General features: G+C 60.4%; 6 protein-coding genes and 2 non-coding genes across 8 annotated transcripts in view; 5 read left to right on the top strand and 3 right to left on the bottom strand.

The window, feature by feature from the left end:
- The window catches only part of GGTG_00327 (hypothetical protein), a gene marked incomplete at both ends in the record, with an annotated part of 3517 nt that extends 3072 nt beyond the window's left edge, over positions 1 to 445 (top strand). Inside the window, one exon of the mRNA XM_009218071.1 lies at positions 77 to 445. Within this exon, the coding sequence (XP_009216335.1) occupies positions 77 to 445 (369 nt within the window). The remainder of the gene's footprint in view (positions 1 to 76) is intronic.
- A 441-nt stretch (positions 446 to 886) lies between these two features.
- GGTG_20004 lies at positions 887 to 983 on the top strand. Its single transcript has one exon. It is a non-coding gene; the product is annotated as a tRNA-Ser (tRNA).
- An 851-nt stretch (positions 984 to 1834) lies between these two features.
- Positions 1835 to 6624, top strand: GGTG_00326 (nitrite reductase). The gene is made up of 3 exons (XM_009218070.1): positions 1835 to 2700; positions 2772 to 3604; positions 3696 to 6624. The coding sequence occupies exons 1-3, from the start codon at positions 2479 to 2481 to the stop codon at positions 6202 to 6204; spliced, it is 3564 nt and encodes a 1187-aa protein (XP_009216334.1). The 5' UTR covers positions 1835 to 2478; the 3' UTR covers positions 6205 to 6624.
- On the bottom strand, positions 6554 to 11118 carry GGTG_00325 (hypothetical protein). The gene is made up of 2 exons (XM_009218069.1): positions 9517 to 11118; positions 6554 to 9406 (listed from the first exon to the last, which is right to left on the bottom strand). The coding sequence occupies exons 1-2, from the start codon at positions 10558 to 10560 to the stop codon at positions 7187 to 7189; spliced, it is 3264 nt and encodes a 1087-aa protein (XP_009216333.1). The 5' UTR covers positions 10561 to 11118; the 3' UTR covers positions 6554 to 7186.
- Positions 11119 to 12141: 1023 nt separating this feature from the next.
- Positions 12142 to 12213, top strand: GGTG_20003. The gene has a single exon. It is a non-coding gene; the product is annotated as a tRNA-Arg (tRNA).
- A 309-nt stretch (positions 12214 to 12522) lies between these two features.
- Positions 12523 to 14925, bottom strand: GGTG_00324 (hypothetical protein). The gene has a single exon (XM_009218068.1). The coding sequence runs from the start codon at positions 14731 to 14733 to the stop codon at positions 13036 to 13038; it is 1698 nt and encodes a 565-aa protein (XP_009216332.1). The 5' UTR covers positions 14734 to 14925; the 3' UTR covers positions 12523 to 13035.
- Positions 14926 to 15213: 288 nt separating this feature from the next.
- GGTG_00323 (hypothetical protein) lies at positions 15214 to 15791 on the bottom strand (the record flags this gene model as incomplete). The annotated part of the gene is made up of 2 exons (XM_009218067.1): positions 15214 to 15616; positions 15754 to 15791. 2 exons carry the CDS (start codon positions 15789 to 15791, stop codon positions 15214 to 15216), a joined length of 441 nt encoding a protein of 146 aa, XP_009216331.1.
- A 634-nt stretch (positions 15792 to 16425) lies between these two features.
- Positions 16426 to 17182, top strand: GGTG_00322 (hypothetical protein). The gene is made up of 2 exons (XM_009218066.1): positions 16426 to 16722; positions 16798 to 17182. The coding sequence occupies exons 1-2, from the start codon at positions 16660 to 16662 to the stop codon at positions 16987 to 16989; spliced, it is 255 nt and encodes an 84-aa protein (XP_009216330.1). The 5' UTR covers positions 16426 to 16659; the 3' UTR covers positions 16990 to 17182.
- Positions 17183 to 17532: the final 350 nt, after the last annotated feature.

The raw sequence follows: 17532 nt of genomic DNA, 5'->3' as shown, positions 1-17532 counted from the left end.
CGACGACGCGGCCATGGCGGGCCTGCGCGCGCTGCTGGCGGCGGCCGACGGCGGCGGATTCGGCGGGCGCGTCAAGCTGGACGAGGTGGACAGCTCGCCCGACGCGGCGGTGCAGGCGGCGCTCGAGCGCGCGGCCCCGGCCAAGGGAGGGAAGAAGAGCTCGGGCGACATCGTCGTCGTGGGCCGCAGGCACGCGGCCCTGCCCGGCGAGAAGAGCGCGGCCAGGCTCGCGGCCGACCAGCAGGGCCACCAGGACGACCTCAGGGGCACGCTCGGCCTCGTGGCCTCGCAGCTGGTCGCCGGCGGCCTCACGGCCAGTCTACTCGTCATGAAGGCGGGCGCCAGGCGCGAGGGCGGCGGCGGCAGTGGCGGCGGCAGTGGCAAAAAGGTCGGTGACGCGGGCGACGACAGCAGCGACGAGGCCGGGGTTGGTGCGAGTCGGTGAGATCACTTGCATTTTGATGGGTGTCTGTTTCTTACTTCTTGATGTGGGCGGCTGGCTTCTTTTCTGGTTCTTGGGTATACCTCCTTTGGTCCATCTTCAGAAATCATGATGGTATTTTAGGCAAACTGGATGTTTATGGAGGCATCTCTCCTTTTTTTCGTGCGTATTTTTCGTGCTGATCAATATGACGGTTTTGCTTGGCTTTGGTTTGTCCAACGTGGTGGAGTAGTTTGCAAGTGAATGCTATAACGCAATTTAAGGAGCTGGGGTTTCAATGCGTAAATGAGCAGGAATAGATGCTAAACTGCTGATGATATGGAATATGGAATAGGAGAGGTGGAGGTTGGGTACAGCTAGACCAGCAGCAATCGGCCTTGGCACATGTGGGATGCGGGATACCGGATACATAATCCCCACAACATCTTTTGACTGTCACCCACAGACAACGTGGGAGAGTGGTTAATCCGTTGCCCTGCTATTCACCAGAATACCACAGGCAATGCCTTCGGGCGCGCGCGTTCGAATCGCGTCGTTGTCGAACTTTTTGCATGTTACCAGGTCGGTCATCGTCATATAATGATGTTTCTACTCATTTCTGATTGCATATCCGATTTCCATTTTTGGTGTGCGCATTTCTTTTCCCATTGTTTTGCTTGCAACCATCACTTGGTGGTCCTCAACATCACGCCTCCTCGTGTTTTCCAACACCATCCAACCCGCCTTCCAGCCCAGGATTTGCCGGAGATGGCCAAATCGTGGGGGCACCGTTGTGTTCAGCTCGGGAACTCCCGGTGCAGCAGCAGCGTTGCTGTTTCCACCCCGAGATGTCTCCGGACCAGGCAGTTCCGCCTCAATTGGTGCTTGTTTATATATGCGGCGGGCAGGAGTCAGCCCCCAAACATCTGAACACAGTCGCACCTGCGCGTCCCATGGTGGGCACTGCACTACCCGTGCTTTTAGCTTTGTGACACGAGTCGCCGTTTTATTACTGCTGAATTGAACACATCAAAAACTGAGCCCGGATTGGAAAATCGAGAGACGATCCCGTCTTTGTTCCACCGCAAATCCAGCAACGCAGCTTCTCCGCGGCCCAAAAGACGCCAGCGGGCCTGGTGGGACGCGGGAGGCGGGAGCGGCTGACTGCAAGGCCCTGATTGGCCCGCCGCGGGCCTTATCAACCCATGTCGATGGGGGATCCATTATCAGGAGCCGGCCCTTCCCTTCTGTTATCTCGCCATTTATCTGTCCATATATCCATGACATTACAATGGCCCGGAACCCGCCGTTTGCTCCCCTTATCGGCCCATGGCCTGGCGCTGCATGTACAAGGTAGGTGGCCGCCCACAGGGCAGATCTGGGTCGTGCCTTTCGGACCAACCTTGTACGGCACTGCCGGTGCCGTGTGCTCGGAAATCCTGACTTTTGCCTGCCCCATTCGCCGCGGAGAAAGTGTGGCAAAACGAACCGTGGTAGCATGTTTTCCCGTAGCACTCGCTCCGCCAGCGTGAGGGCAGTGCTCGGCCAAGGTATACCCCTTTGCTCTCTTTCCAGTATTTCCGGTCATTTAAAGGCCGCCCCACCCCGTCGTTGGACACTGGCGGGACGCTCACCGGAGATGCTTGGATCTGCCATTGTTCTATTTCGCCATGCCGGGATATCGGGAACGCCCGAGGCCAGTTCTGCCCATAGACCCTGACGTCTGCTAGACATGCGTCGTCCTCTGTCTGCGAGTGCATGACTATCAACCCACATCCTTCCGTTGCGTCTTTTATCTGCGCTGCCTTGGGGACCTCTTATTAGACGGCCCCTGTGCCTCAACCACCCCGTAGAATCCGAGCTGACTTCTAATTTTGTTCCTTCCTGTCCGAAATTTTGTGATACCCTTTTCGAGAACACCACTATTCCCACGTATCTGTCTAGACGACGCCACCAGCTTACAAACATCTCCATACGTTGCTTCTTTTGGGAGTGGCACCACTGCACCCTCTCTGGAAAACAACAAGTAGCCAGCAGCTGCACGCTGCTCCGGCGCCATGGCTGTCGGCACTAGTAACAGGAAAAAGGTCGTGGTGGTCGGCCTGGGGATGGTGGGCATCAGCTTCATCGAGAAGCTGCTCAAACTCGACGCGCGGTCTCGCGAGTACGACATTGTCGTCCTGGGCGAGGAGAAGTATCTCGCCTATAACCGCGTCGGCCTCACCAGCTTTTTTGAGCACCGAAAGGTGGACAGTCTATACCTGAATCCACAAGAATGGGTGAGTTACTTCTTCGGATCCGCTGCGACAACGGTTGTGGTCCAGACAAACCACTGACTGCTGGCTTGCAGTATGATGCCATCGAGGACAACGCCCTGGGCTACCACCTAAACACCACAGTCACCGAGATCCAACCGGACAGGAAACGAGTGCTGTGCTCCAACGGCGACGAGGTCCCGTACGACATCCTGGTCCTCGCCACGGGGTCCGACGCGGTGCTGCCCAAGCACACGCCGGGCCACGACGCCGACGGCGTCTTCGTCTACCGCACCATCGGCGACCTGGAGCGGCTGATCGAGTTCTCCGGGAGGCGCAAGGGTACCACCGGCGCCGTGGTCGGCGGCGGCCTGCTCGGGCTCGAGGCGGCCAAGGCCATGCTGGACCTGGGGTGCTACGACAAGGTGACCGTGATCGAGCGCAACAGCTGGGTGCTGAGCCGCCAGCTGGACGCCGACGCGGGCGCTATGGTGGTCGAGCAGGTGCGGGACCTGGGCGTCGACGTGCTCCTGAGCAGGCGCGTGGGCCGCGTCGAGGTCGATGCCGCCAGCGGCAGCGTGTCGGGCGTGCGCTTCGAGGACGGCGAGCGCATGGACTGCTCCGCCGTCTGCTTCGCCATCGGCGTGCGGCCCAGGGACGCGCTGGCCCGCGCGGCCGGGATCCGCTGCGCCGACCGCGGCGGCGGCGTCGTGGTCGGCGACGACCTCGCCACCAGCGCGCCCGACGTGTACGCCATCGGCGAGGTGGCGAGCTGGAACAACCAGACCTTTGGGCTCATCGCACCGGGCGTCGAGATGGCGGACGTGCTCGCCTTCAACCTGACGCAGGCGAAGCTGCACCAGCCGCGCCTTTATAAGCGGCCGGACCTCAGCACCAAGCTGAAGCTGCTCGGGGTCGAGGTGGCAAGGTAGGGGGCACTTTCTTTTTTTCTCTTCCTTTTTGAAGCTCCTTTTACAAGGCCCCTCCTGATCGCACAGGCACTAACACATGACTACTAGCTTTGGCGACTTCTTTGCCGATCGCGACGGGCCGCAGTACCTGCCACCAAAGGCCAAAGCAGCAGCTGCGCGCAAGGCAGCCGAGAGCGACGAGAGGCTCGCAAAGAAGGGCAGCGCGGCCGCGGTGAAGAGGTTAACCAACGGGCTGCCCCCGGCGCCCGTCAAGGCGCTCACTTATCGAGACCCCTTCACCAACGTTTACAAGAAGTACATATTCACCATGGACGGCAAGTACCTGCTCGGCGGCATGATGATCGGCGACACGCGCGACTACGTAAAACTAGTACCGCTCGTCAAGGGGCAGAAGGAGCTCGAGGTCCCGCCCAGCGAGCTCATGCTGGGGGCCAGGGGCGGCGAGGGCGACGAGGGGGACGACCTGGACGACGACACGCAGATCTGCTCGTGCCACAACGTGACCAAGGGCGACGTGGTGGCCAAGGTCAAGGAAGGCAGCTGCAAGAGCGTGGGCGACGTCAAGTCGTGCACCAAGGCCGGCACGGGCTGTGGTGGCTGCATGCCGCTGGTCACGAGCATCTTCAACAAGACCATGAAGGACATGGGCAACGAGGTCAAGAACCACCTGTGCCCGCACTTTGCCTACTCGCGCGCCGAGCTGTACCACATCGTCATGGCCAAGCGCCTCCGCGCCTTCTCCGACGTCATGCGCGAGGCCGGCGCCGACAGGGACAGCGTCGGCTGCGAGGTCTGCAAGCCGTGCGTCGGCTCCATCCTGGCGTCGCTGTGGAACAAGCACGTCATGTCGGGCGCCAGCCACGGCCTGCAGGACACCAACGACCGGTTCCTGGGCAACATCCAGCGCAACGGCACCTTCAGCGTGGTGCCGCGCGTGTCGGGCGGCGAGATCGCGCCCGAGAAGCTCATCGCCATGGGCGAGGTCGCGCGCGACTACGGGCTCTACACCAAGATCACGGGGGGGCAGCGCATCGACCTCTTCGGCGCGCGCAAGCAGGACCTGCTCGACATCTGGCGGCGCCTGGTGGACGCCGGCATGGAGAGCGGGCACGCCTACGCGAAGTCGCTGCGCACCGTCAAGTCGTGCGTCGGCACGACGTGGTGCCGCTTCGGCGTCGGCGACAGCGTCGGCCTCGCGGTCCGGCTCGAGGAGCGCTACAAGAGCATCCGCGCGCCGCACAAGATCAAGGGCGGCGTCAGCGGCTGCGTGCGCGAGTGCGCCGAGGCCCAGAGCAAGGACTTTGGCCTCATCGCCACCGACAAGGGCTTCAACGTCTACGTCGCCGGCAACGGCGGCGCCAAGCCGCGCCACGCCGAGCTGCTGGCCAAGGACGTGGCCCCCGCCGAGGTGGTGCCCATCCTGGACCGCTACCTCATGTTCTACATCCGCACCGCCGACAAGCTGCAGCGCACCGCCCGCTGGCTCGAGGCCCTGCCCGGCGGCATCGGCTACCTGCGCGACGTCGTGCTCAAGGACAAGCTCGGCATCAACGCCTCGCTCGAGGCCCAGATGCAGGAGCTCGTCGACAGCTTCTTCGACGAGTGGGCCGAGGCCATCAACGACCCGGCCGTCGCCGCCAAGTTCCGCCAGTTCGCAAACACCCAGGACGCCCTCGACGGCACCGAGGTTGAGCTCGAGCGGGACCAGTCCCGCCCGGTGCACTGGGCCAAGGAGCCGGCCAGGGAGGACTTTGCCGGCCTGCGGTCCCGCTGGTCCGAGACGTCGTGGCAGCCCGTCATGGAGGCCTCCCACTTTGCCGGCGCCGACGCCCTGCCCAACGGCGTCAGCGCCGCCGTCAAGCGCGGCGACACCCAGCTCGCCCTGTGGCGCGTCAAGGGCCGCTACTACATGACGCAGCAGATGTGCCCGCACAAGCGCGCCTTTATATTGTCCGACGGCCTGATCGGCCAGGACAGCCCGCCGGCGTCGTCGACGTGCGACGTAGAGCCCGCAGGGAACGGCTCCCTCGGCGTCACCAACCTGGGCAGCGCCAACGGCGTGAGCAACGGTAGCAGCAGCAGCAGCAGCAGCAGCAGCAACAGCGCCGCGTCGTCCATCGACGGTAGCGCCGCCGCCGCCAGCACCACCTCCACTACAGCCACCACACCGACAAGCACCACCACCACCACCACCACAACAACAACCAGCGCCGGCGGCAGCTGCGACAAGAACAACAACGCCCCCTGGGTGTCCTGCCCGCACCACAAGCGCAACTTCGACCTGGCCAGCGGCGGCTGCCGCAACGACGCCGACCTGTCCATCGCCACCTTCGACGTCGAGGAGCGGCCCGACGGCCTCGTCTACGCCCGCCTGCCGCCCGTGGCCGAGCTCGACGCCGCCCTGGGCACGGCGCGCTGGCGCGTCAAGAAGGACGAGGCCGGCCCCCACCCGTTCGCGGACCTGGACAAGAAGATCGCCTTCAGGGGCCTGCGCGCAAAGAGGCCCGGCGTCCGCCCCATGGCTGCCGACCTGCCCATGCGGAAGCCCGTCGAGCTCATGGCTGGCGGTGGGTGCGGATCTGCTCCCGACTGGTGAGAGGGGATGGGATGGGGGTGTTGAAGAGGGTTTTTTTTTTTCGGTCTCGAGCTCGGCTGTCTTCTTCTTTTGTCTTCCCCACGGCGAACAATTTGGGTTTGGTTTGGATGGTATGGCTGGTATGGTTTTCCACACATGGAAACAGACGAAAAGGCGTAAAACATGTTTGATAGATGTCTCTATTTGAGCCGGGTGACTCGAATTTCCATTCGTCGTAGCGGCAGCAGCAACGGACCTACAGGAAGATCAGAAATGATGCTCCCAATTTGCGTGTTGCAGTTGTCCATTCCTAGGTGGCACCCGTTTCCTACATCATTTCACTGGCTATGAGCGGGACAAACATCACAGATTATCGAGTGCCAATAACTGTATTCTCCAGCGACCAGACAGACGGGTTATAAAAAGCCAGATAGTGGGAACCAACGCAAAATTACACCTCACTGCGCCACATGATTGATGCCAGGCCATCACAAAACAGGGGTTATTCCTCAGACGTTCAAGCGTCATCCGTATCCTTTTTATCCGGTCCAGTTCTTGGTCTAACGCCTTGATGCAGAGCACGCCGCTGGCAAAGAAAAGGAAATTGCTATACGCGGGTCAACAGAGCATACCGACATCCTACGATACCCCTTGAAAAGAAGAGAACGAGAAATAAGACAAAAGGAGGGCCTGGCGCAAGAACAAGACACTCCTCGATTCGCTTCACTCGGAAAAAAAGAAGAAAATACACCAGCACAAACAGGCCTCAGCGAAACAGCGGCTCGGGGGAAAAAACACAAAAGTAAAAGAGCAATGTCTGGGATGCAAAAGGGTTGAAAGGGGATATCTAGCAGATCAACTATATACCAGAAGAGACAGAAGAAAAAGCCCATGGCGAGAGACCAACGTTTTTGTAATTATCGAGACAACACAAAGCCAGAGTGACCACCACCACGCCCCTGAGAAAAGCCGCGGGAAAAACAACCACCTCATTAAACAAAGCTCAGCATGAATCATCGTTCGAGGACGTCGAAAGTCCAGCAGAAGGCGTGCGCTCGTCGGTCACGCTTCCGGCCTCGCTCATGGTCCCGTAGCCCGGGTCCATGTCCATGCCGACGGCCGACTTGGTGATGGCGAGGCAGCGCTGCACCACAGCCTGGCGCGTCTCGCGCGACAGGGCGCAGCGGTCGCTCTCAGGGCCCCCGATCCATATCCTGAGCGCACCCGCAAGCCGCTCGATGGAACCCGCGCACGTCTCGGACGCGACCGCGTGCGCGTCCAGCCGCAGAATGAGCCCAAACGCAGCCGCGAAGCCAAGCAACGTCAGCCCCTCGGTAGAGCCGCGTAGAATCTTCTCCACCAGCTCCAGCGCCACCGGCTTGGGCCTGCGCGAGCTGAGGTGCGCCGCCACCATGGCGCAGTGGAGCGCCATCTTGGCATCCGGGTCCGCGTCGATCGCCTTGGTCGCCGTCGCTGGGGAGTCGATCAGAGGCGGCACTGCACGACTGTAGGTGGGGTACTTGTCCGGGTTTGACGACGGCGCCATGGCCTCGAGGGCGGCCACCATGTTGGCTCCGCGGTTCGCCTTGACCAGGAACGCGCGCGCAACCAAGGCCCTGACCTGCGCGTTGGAGCCAACGGGCGCCACCTTGGCAGCAAGAGTGAGGTCGTCCTCGTTGATCGAGCTGGTCGACGGTTCTTGTTCCGAGTCTCCCTTCTCCGTCGTCGTGGTGGCGATATCCAGGCTCGTGGTCAGGACCTGGTGAAGAACGAGGCTGGACCACCAAGCGGCGACGGCATCCATAGGCGACTTTATCGCGGGATCCTCAACCACAGCATTCATTCCGTCGATATCAGCCGCCACATCATGTGTCGTAGGGCGGTTCCAGGCAAGGTTGTGGGCTCTCTGCACAACGTCGTCGTTAAGCACGTCGTCGCACTCTTGGTCAAGCAGCACGGCGAGGTGGTCGGGGAGACTGTCATCCGAAGGAATCTGCTCCTGGGCCGACAGCCTCGGTGAAGACGACGCCTTGCTGAGCCTGTGAAGCTGCTTTGCCTGGTTCCACTTCGCCCGCGCCAGCTTGGCTGCCACGACATTGTGTATCCCGCCCTGGCCCAGCTGCCAAAGAAGCACTCGGATGTGCAGCGCCTTGAGCATCAGCCGGAGGGGCGTGTCTGGCAGGGTGCCCGAAGCCAGGAGCGTAAGTGTGAGTCTGCTCTTGTTGATCTCGACGTCACCTCCGGCGAGCTGAGCGTCAAGCGCAATGGCCCACGCCTTGACGCGCGCGGTCTCCTGTTCCTCGGTCAGTCCCGTTAATGCCTGGTATTGCTGGACGCCGATGGTGTTGCGGAGGCTCAGCTTCATCGTCTTGAGCATCAGTGCGGCAGCCTCGAGGATGAAATTGTGGCGTGGCACCCAGACCGTCTGGATGGCCGTAAGCCAGGCCTGCCGCCTAACACGGATTGGGGAGGCGAGAGATGGAACAGCCGATAGAAACGCCCTAGTTTGCTGCCTTGTCTTCTGCGGCCTGGGCGCCGCCGCCGAGAAGAGAGCCGGCACGAAAGCATACAGAAGCGAGCCAAAGAGCAGGAAAATCTTGAGCGAGGACATGAGCTGCACGGCGGAGAAGGAGTAGCCGGCGACGCTGAAGTGTGATGTCGACACAAACGTGTTGACCAGTTGGATGGGGGCGGCAAAGAGACCACGCCCGTCGGGCGAATCGGTGCTCGTCTCGCTCTCCCGCACAGCTTCGACGATCATGAGACCGGCCAGGGAGCCAACCATCATCTTGCCGAAATAAGGGGCAGTCTGCCCCCAGCGGCCCTGTTGGATCTGCTGTTGCTGCTGTTGTATTTGTTGCTGGCGCATCATGGCGGCGTTCTGTTGGTAGTTGGCCTGAGGCGCTATCGGGTAGGGTCGTCCGGCGGCCACCTGCGCCTGAATGATGCGCTTCATGTCGTCGGGCACCTGGATCATTCCAGGCGGGTCCTGGGCGCCCGGCGTGGGCATGGGCGATCCCATAAAGGCCTGCGCGTCCTGGGGGAATTGTATTGGCGTCGGCGGCGGCTGTTGCTGGAGCGGGCTCATGGCGCCATTCAAGGCCCCGGCCATGAAGAGCTTCTCGAAAGCGCTGATACGCTGCTGCATCGAATCGTTTTCGTGCATGAGGCGGTTATTTCGTTTTTCCAGATGCCTGATGTATTCTGTGGCCTTGCTCAGAACCTAGACAGTGAGGCACCAACATATCACGTCAGTCCATGCGCCTGAAGGAGTGCTGCCCGCGATTCTCCCGCTGAATGCCAACATGCAAAAAGACCTGACAGCAGACATACCGTTGCCTTGTTCAGCTTGTGGGCGGGGGTCAGCCCATGCAGCTCTTCACGATCCTCGGTCGTGTCCTCGCCTCTTGCGCTCTTGGACATGATCCTCAAGCTGGGCACGCTATCTCGTAGCGCAGCAATCTTGTCGTTCAGATTTGTCCTGTACCTCTTCTCAATCATGTTGTGGGCTGTCTTCTTGACGGGCTGCGTTCCGTCGTCGTCATCATCGTCGTCGTCATCATCGGCCGAGGACTTGCGCTTGCGGCTGCTCGTCTTCGACGGCTCGGCAGCCTCGGGTGACGAGATGGATTCACCCTTGTCCTTGTCGCTCGGGCTCGACTGCGGGCTGGGTTCACTCTGGGGCGAGTGGTACTGGAGGTGTGCTGGCATGGCGATGTTCTTCAGCCGCTCCTGCTGGTCGGGGGTGAGGGTCTGGAGGACCTCGGGGGCCGGATTCGGACGGACGTGGCCGGCGGGGGCAGGAGGAAGGATCAGCGGCTCAGCCTGCAGGGCGATGGGGCTGATGTCGGCCGGTGAGAGCTGCTGGTTCTGGTTGCCCGGCTGCTGAGGGAGGCCGCGCTGGGGAAGCTGTTGTTGGTGGCTGTGGTGGTGGTGGGCGGTGAATGGAGCACCTGCCTGCCACGTCTGCTGGATCTGTGATCGGTCGGCGCCGTAGAAGGTGTCAAAGTGGTTCACGCTCTCGTACGCGTCGTAGGGCGGCGTATCCTCGAAGGACGTCCAGGCGCTGTCGGCAGTCTGGTAGAAAGGGATCCCCTGGGCCGCTGTGCCGCTGGGGAGGCTCTGGGGGTTGGTGGCTGCGGCGACGGCTTGGCCCGCGGCAGGACTGTTGCTGGTCCGGGAAGAGCTGGCGTTGGGGTGACTTGGTTGGTTCAGGTTGTGGTGGTTGGAGGCGGCGTTGGAGTCTACGGTGGACGAGGGATCGTCGCTACTGCCGAAGAAATTGGCCAGGCTCGCGTCGTCCAGGCCGCCGGCGGTAGCAAACAGGTCCTCGTGGTCGTCCATGGTGGTGGTGCTGACGGGGCTGGTCGAGATCATGCAGAGGTGGTTCGATGGGCCTAACGCGGCACTGCCGACGCAGTTCTGGGCTGACAGGCGATGGGCGATGGGCGATGGGCGATGGGAGGGGGTCCCGTCGGTCGGTCCCGCCAGCAGCGCGATGAGTCGGGCAGCTGCCACGGCCACAGAGAGCGTCTGGCCGGGCCGCTCAGCGGGCAGGGCAAGGATGCGGGCGCTCGCTATTGGAGAGCGGCAGCGTGGAAATCTGCGCAAAATCGTACGTTCGCTAAAAGAGAGCCTCAATCCCGCCCAGCGTTCGCGGTGCTCGAGGTCCGATGCTGCCCTGTCTTTGTTTGGTGCGTTGTTGGGGAGAGGTGGGAAGAGTCGCAGCAGAGTCCTGGAGCGACACAGTCAAATCAGCCCATTCGGGGGGGCGATCAGGCCATGTGTCTCAGGTCTGCTCGCTTGGCACGGAGCCCTCACGTGCAGGCCGATTCCCTGGCTGAACCCTCGCTATAATAGATGCTGGGCGCTCGCCAGGCCCGCTCTTTCAATGTTCCCCTGCGAATGCGGCGCTGAGCTTTTTCTCTTCGGAACTTTTACTCGCTGTGTTTTTTTCACCTGCGTTTCCTCGCAACGCCCGTTGGGTCTTGTATTAAAATTTCCATGACGGTGCCCGGCCACAGTGCCGCGCACACCCAGCAACTAAAAGCCCCACGGCGTTGTGCGCAAATATTGGCGCTATTGGCGCCTCTGATTGATCCGTTCTCGCTTGCACTCGCAACGTCGGCAGCCCCGTCGGACTAGCTGAGGCCACCATCGGTTCCTACTGTTTTTTTTTCTGTGCGCCCGAGTGCGTGTCTCTGTGCGGGTGCGGGTGGTCGCCGGAGGGCTGAAGCGCGGTGCGCAACTGAGTTTGCGCGGGCTGTTGGTCCATCTTCACAGCGCCCAAGGGCAAACCCGAGTTGCGTCTACCCCCCCTACTGGCAAAGTGGTCCGAGCTACCTTGCATGGTGCCGAACGTGCCGTATCCGCCCATCGCAAACCCAAAATACAGCAATTAATTGAGCATCGAGGCATCTCAGGGAAAAGTCCTTTCGCCAATCCGGACTCCCAGGAAGCGGCACCAGATTCAGTCGATAGAATATCAATGAAATTATGCAGACGATTACTGCGCAGCTGTTATGCTGTGCTTGGGCTGGATACCCCAGCGTTTTTTTTTTTTTTGCATTGACATAGGCCGTTTGCCACAACCCATTTTTCCAACAGAGACCTCGGCCCACAGACGCGGGGACCAGCGCGTGCAGCCAGAGTTACGGTCCGTGCGCACAAGCCGGCTCTCCCAGGAAGCCGGCGCATGTCGATTCACAGCCCGTTGCCGCCATATTCTGTGCAGCGTTCAACGCCCACCTATGTCAGTTCCAAGGGTAGCGTTTATTCCACACGGCCTTTCAGCATAAGCGAGACTAGCCCATGGGAAATACCAAATTTATCCCACACCAGTAACCCCATGCATTGCCTCTTCAAACTCTATCCGATGACAGCAAAGATGGGACCAGCTTCAAACTGCTCCAAAACTGATATAAGCCCGTCTGACACACCAGTTCCCACAACCCAACAGGTCCAGTGGCCAAATGGCAAGGCGCTTGACTACGAATCAAGAGATTGCAGGTTCGATCCCTGCCTGGATCGACTATATCTTTTGCTCCCACGCAGTCTTTGTATTTATATTTTTTTTTGCCCCTTTTTCGCCCTCACTCTCTCCTCTCCCTGTATTGTCCTGGCATCCTTTCGAGCATCACAAGATCATCTTATTTTGTATGTAATGTAAATAGTAGCATGTGTCCCAGAGAGATTTACGTGTGTATCTTACACCAGCTTGGTTGTTTGGCCCATTTATCATGCACTTGTGAGCAGGCTCGGCGAGAACCTCCTACGCACGAAGTTAGTTGAAAGGGGTGTCGGGATCAAAGCAATCATGCACCACTGGAACAGGCACGGCGAAGTGTGAACGGGAAAGTAAAATATGGAAATGTAACTCTGTTGTTGCGAGAAAAGCGAGGCCGCCGCGTGCCGCTCTCCGTAGGATATCATCTCTTCCCTATTCCTCCAGTTCTAGTACAAGCCCCCAGATCCCAAATCCCAGCCATCAATCGCCTCTCCAGAGCTATGGTGATATCATTAAGAAAGAAACACAAGAAGCAGGGTTTAAGACAGAGCGCAAGTGACGGCGTCCGCGACATAGGTGCTCGGAGCCTTGCGGGAATCGTAGCATGATAGTGTAAAAGAAAGAAACCGAGCGAGGGTCAAGAAGAGAAGAGGGAGAACCAAGGAAGAAAAGGGTGTAAATGCTGGATGAATATGCTGTGGGTTGGATGTCTCTCAAAGCTGTTCTTTTTTTTTTTGTGCTTTGCGTAGTGAAGTGATTTTCAATTTTTTTATCCAATTTTAATCTTTGTATTGCAATTATCTCGTCGTGGTGTTTCGTGATTCTCATTCGCCGTGTGCCCACAGCTACCAGATATCGCTCTCGCTCTTGACCATCTCGAGCGTCGGGGTCTTGGGCTCGAGCTTCCTCATCCTCTTGCGGTCGGCCCTGGTCACGAGGCTGGGCGTCATGGGGATGACGGGGGAGAAGGGCTGGTACGGCGAGTACGGCACGGCGGCGCCCGTGAACGGGGTCCGCTGGCCGTTGGGCGACAGCGGACCGGCGCGCTCAAACGTCGTCTCCTTGGTCGTGCGCGCGATCAGGCCCGGCGAGGCGAGGGCGGGCTCGTAGGCCCGCAGCGGCAGGGCGCCGCCCGTGCGCACCGCCGACGGCGCGCCGGACCGCTGGAAGGTCGCGCCCGGCTTGGGCGACGACGGCAGCGCCAGCGAGCCCGACGGGAACCGCGACATGCCGGGCTTGGGCGACTGCGGCAGCCCGACCAGGGGCGTGGTGGACCGCTCCGAGGTGGCCGACTGCGGGTCAACCTCGGTCGTGACGGTCGACACGTTGCGCGAATGGTAATTGTTATTGTTGTGGTGGTGGTTCTGCTGGTGTTCCCGGAGCGGCAGCTGTCTCCTGTGCTGGGAAGCGTCCGCCAGCTGTCCGCCGAGCCTCTCGTCGATGCTCTGCGTGCTGTCGGGCGACATGTCGGGTGTCAGGGGCTGCATTACACGCCGCGGTTGGCTGTGCTGCTGCTGATGGTACGGCTGGTCGGTGGGCACCGGCGGTGGCGCGGCTGGCGCATACTGCCTGGGCGGGATCGTCCTCAGCTCTTCGCCCTCGGCCCGCGGAAAGGTACCGGTCATGGGCGTCATTATGGGTGACGAGATGCTAATCCCCTGCACCTGGCTCTTCTTCTTGAGCGGCGACTTGAGCGCCGACAGGATGGATGCTGTCCTCGAATGGGGCTTGTCCTCCTTGGACAGGTTCAGGCTCGCCGGCTTGAACCTCTCCTTCTTGGTCAGCGTCCCAGTGCTGGCCGAGGCCTGGTGCTGCGGTGGGGGCAGGCGTGCTGCGGGCATTGGCGGCGCCTCAAACTTGACGCCCGCCTCCTTGGCTGCCTCCTGCTCCATCACCAGCCGATACATGTCTTCTAGCTGTGTTTGCGCCATTTGTCTGTCTGCAGCCACCACGTTTTGGTCCACGGAGAGATCAACGCCAGGGGCGATTATGGTCGATGTGGGCGAGGGTGCGTATGTGTGGAACGACTGCTCGGTCCTGGTGGGACTGGCGAGAGCCGGATAGGAAAAGTTCCTTGGGCTCAGCGCGGGAGCCGTTGGGTATGGATACTCTTGCCCGTTGACCGGATAGGAGAACGAGGGGTCCGGAGCGGGGATCGGGGCGAGGTCGTCAAATGATGGTAGCTTCAGCGTCCCGTCGTCGTCCTCGAGTTCGTCTGCTGCCTCGAGACGCTTGCGTCGGGTCTTTGCGAGGGCGAGGAGGGCGGTGGCGACCAGCACCAGGCAGAGGGCGTATGAGCCTACGATGCCGCCGATCTGTGCCGGTAGGTAAACCTTGTCCGAGAGGGCCCGAGGCGAGAGCGAGGGGCCGCGTGCTTGGGACGACGGTGGCGACGATGGTGCGGAGCTGACAGGTGTGGAGGCAGCAACGACAAGACACAGGACAAGACTCGATGGCGATATGCTTGGGAGGGCGAGTTGGGTTAAGGGAGGGAAGCGCTGAGGGAGAATATGATATATACTGGAGGCGGAGGGTGTGTGCATGATTAAGGAGGAGGGGACAGAAGCGGAGGTGAGGCACGCTCTCACGGTAGTGGCCAGGTCGGCATCCCTTATTCGACAAGTCGGGGACCGGCGTGGAGTGGAAAGGGGTCGGGTAAAACGCTTGGTGCGTCGACGAGTGACGGGAGCGAGCCAGTGCAGATGCTGACGGCGTGAGAGATCAGCCAGGCGGGCGCCGGGTCAGGGAGGCCACGACTGGGTATATAGCGGCTGGTGATACCGTGATGCGGCGGCAGCTGTGCGCCCGATGTGTCGAGGGTGGGCCACGGCCGCTAACAGCGCCAGGCCCAACATTGGCTGGACCGCAAATAGACCGATGGGCTGATGGGGCGTGGCCAGCATCCCATGGGTCAAGCAGGGCAAGAGGGCTGGCATAGTGTCTCCCATTGGGGTGCCAGAGCCCGCATTGAAAGCCCGCATTGGGGGCCGGTGGTGCCAGTCACTCCGGTCACTCCAGTCACATTACGACTGTCCCTGGGAGCGCTCTCTGCTCGTCGGCGAGGGCGGGAGGGCGGGATAGGTGGGCGGCGGTGTGCCGTGGTTGGACAGGCGCCCGCATCCAGCAGGGGCTGTAAGCGCCCGCGATTTGGTGCGCCTGCGTGATGATTGGCCGTCGATCAGTGGGGCCGCTGCCAATGCTCCCCAATCGTCCCTGCCCGTCACGCCGCCATCGCAATTTTCGGGTGCGCGCGACATCTGGTTGGCCCGCACCCCTGTCGAGCCACGGCGGCTTTCCCCTCCTCCAGCCAGCCGTCCGGGCCAGTCAGGGAGCTCGCCACCCCTCCATCTCCGGTCATGCCTGCCATTGGGTTTGCTCCTGCAGAATCTCCTTCTTACTCGCTCGAGGGGACTGGCACGACTGGGTCTGTGCGAGAACAATTGAGCAGGAAGGATTGCTGGCGGATTGCCTCATTCCAGCGGTCCGGCAGGCATGCCAGCTTGTGTCTCTTGAATCCTCGAGGACTCGCTTGTCCGTGTTGTGTGTCCCAAGCCCACACCTACCCGGCCTCGCGGGCTCGCAGCGTAGCACCAACCTGCATTGGCCTGGACTGCCGGCATGCGAGCAAGATTCTGTTCAGCCGTTCTGTTCAGTTCTGTTCCAGCCGACGTGTGATTCGTTTCCTCGGGCTTGTTGGAGGTCAATCCCGTGGTGTGGCGGTCTGTTGGTGGCCGAAATGGGTTGAGTGATATCGTGTCCCTAGCGAGGTTGAACTGAATTCGGCCTTTGCAACCTAGTGGGGTACGAGCCGCGCGTGTCAGCATTAGCTCACTGATCAATGCGTGATGTGCTCAAAAGACTGCCTGCTGTGCATTGTCACTGCTGCCAGTCGCCTCGGTCACATCAGCTGCCAATGAGGACATGATGATAGCCCGCCAGTGATGGGGATGGCACCTGCGAGCACAATGACACCGAATGGTTAAAAATTGGCGCCAAGCGCGGGGAGAAAGGGGTACCAACAAATAGTAGAGAAATATGTGATATGATGGTTGATCCCAACGACCGTTCAAGAGTGTCTTCCTTTGAGAGATGTCCGACTTTGGCGGGCCGACGACATGAAGAATCTACTTCACTGAAAACTGCCTGTCCGAAGAGCCGAGCAGAGGGGTCTACTATATCCGGCACGAGGCGGCATGGAAGGATCGTTGACGACATGGTTCGAGAAGTGCGAGCAGCTCGGAAAGAAATCATAGCAGTTGTCGGACTTGATATTCGGACTTTGTTTGGCTTCGCTTGCCTCGTGTCCATGATATGCCCGTTGTCCGCTGTCTAGATCACATATTTAAGCCGCCCGATGTTGCCATCAAGTCTAGAGATTCTGGAGAGAAGTACCTAGTTTCTAAAGAGCCATTAGGAGCACTACACTGCAAACACAAAGACCACCACAGCCAGCTATCCGGGACCCCACGATGAAGTACTCACCGATCTTGTTCTGCCTCGGTCTTGCCGGCGTCGCCTTTGCTGCCCCGCAGGTGTGTTACCAGACAGCCGGCCCACCAACCAAAATCATGGCTTCGTGCGCTGACCTCGTACCAACCCTGGTGTAGCCTGCGGACACTACCACTACCGGCGAGGTTGTCCAACGGGCGGACGGCTCGTTCTCGCTCAAGCCCCGCTTCGCAGACCTAGACCCGCGTCAGGGCCCTTGCCTCGAGTGCCCATGCACCGGTTGGGACCCCGACTCTTGCTGCTGTCCCCGGGGTCGGAACTGCTGCAACCGCTGCAACACTTGTGCCTAGGACGGAGCAATGTCGATGTCGGTGATGCGGAAACCTGTTGATTGGTTTTTGTGGAGGGAATCTACTTTTGTTGTATGGTCGGTAACCCTTCAGCCCCATCGAAGATGGAGGGGGCATGTCACTCCTTAAACTTGGGGCCTCGCAGGTCAGCGCCCCAGTAAAAATTAAAAGCAACATGGCCATACCACCCAGAATGGAGACACTGGACTCCGTTGGCAGGCAGAGTGAGATCTCCTTGCATCCACGATCAACCAAGGCCCAGCGGGTATTAGCTCGGTGTGGATTTCTTGTCCCGGCGGCTGGACTGGTGAGCTGGTTGGCCGTATGTTTCGAAACGGCGTTGCTCTGAGGCGAGGCACAAATTGCCGGACGTGGTGAATTTGGATCTTCCAGCCCGACTCTCATTCGGGTTCCAGCTCGGTTTGTTGGTGGCTTGAGCCGTCAGCACACGTACTCCACAGTGAGATCACACTGTCACACGCCATCTGTGACGTGATGAAGAGAGCAATTGGCCAAGCCAGCTAGCTGTCTTCCGCCAGCGTA

This window comes from Gaeumannomyces tritici, assembly GCF_000145635.1.
Source record: "Gaeumannomyces tritici R3-111a-1 unplaced genomic scaffold supercont2.1, whole genome shotgun sequence".
NCBI lineage: Eukaryota > Fungi > Ascomycota > Sordariomycetes > Magnaporthales > Magnaporthaceae > Gaeumannomyces > Gaeumannomyces tritici.
Note: the sequence above shows the minus strand (reverse complement) of the source record. Positions and strands in the feature narration are given on the sequence as shown.

Bases quoted from the DNA above. Each gene is read 5' to 3' on its own strand.
- GGTG_00326 (XM_009218070.1), top strand. From the start codon at position 2,479: ATGGCTGTCGGCACTAGTAACAGGAAAAAGGTCGTGGTGGTCGGCCTG. The intron at 2,701-2,771 runs GTGAGTTACTTC...GCTGGCTTGCAG, and splicing joins ACCTGAATCCACAAGAATGG to TATGATGCCATCGAGGACAA. The intron at 3,605-3,695 runs GTAGGGGGCACT...CATGACTACTAG, and splicing joins CTCGGGGTCGAGGTGGCAAG to CTTTGGCGACTTCTTTGCCG.
- GGTG_00322 (XM_009218066.1), top strand. From the start codon at position 16,660: ATGAAGTACTCACCGATCTTGTTCTGCCTCGGTCTTGCCGGCGTCGCC. The intron at 16,723-16,797 runs GTGTGTTACCAG...ACCCTGGTGTAG, and splicing joins TCGCCTTTGCTGCCCCGCAG to CCTGCGGACACTACCACTAC.
- GGTG_00325 (XM_009218069.1), bottom strand. From the start codon at position 10,560: ATGATCTCGACCAGCCCCGTCAGCACCACCACCATGGACGACCACGAG. The intron at 9,407-9,516 runs GTATGTCTGCTG...CTCACTGTCTAG, and splicing joins ACAAGCTGAACAAGGCAACG to GTTCTGAGCAAGGCCACAGA.
- GGTG_00324 (XM_009218068.1), bottom strand. From the start codon at position 14,733: ATGCACACACCCTCCGCCTCCAGTATATATCATATTCTCCCTCAGCGC.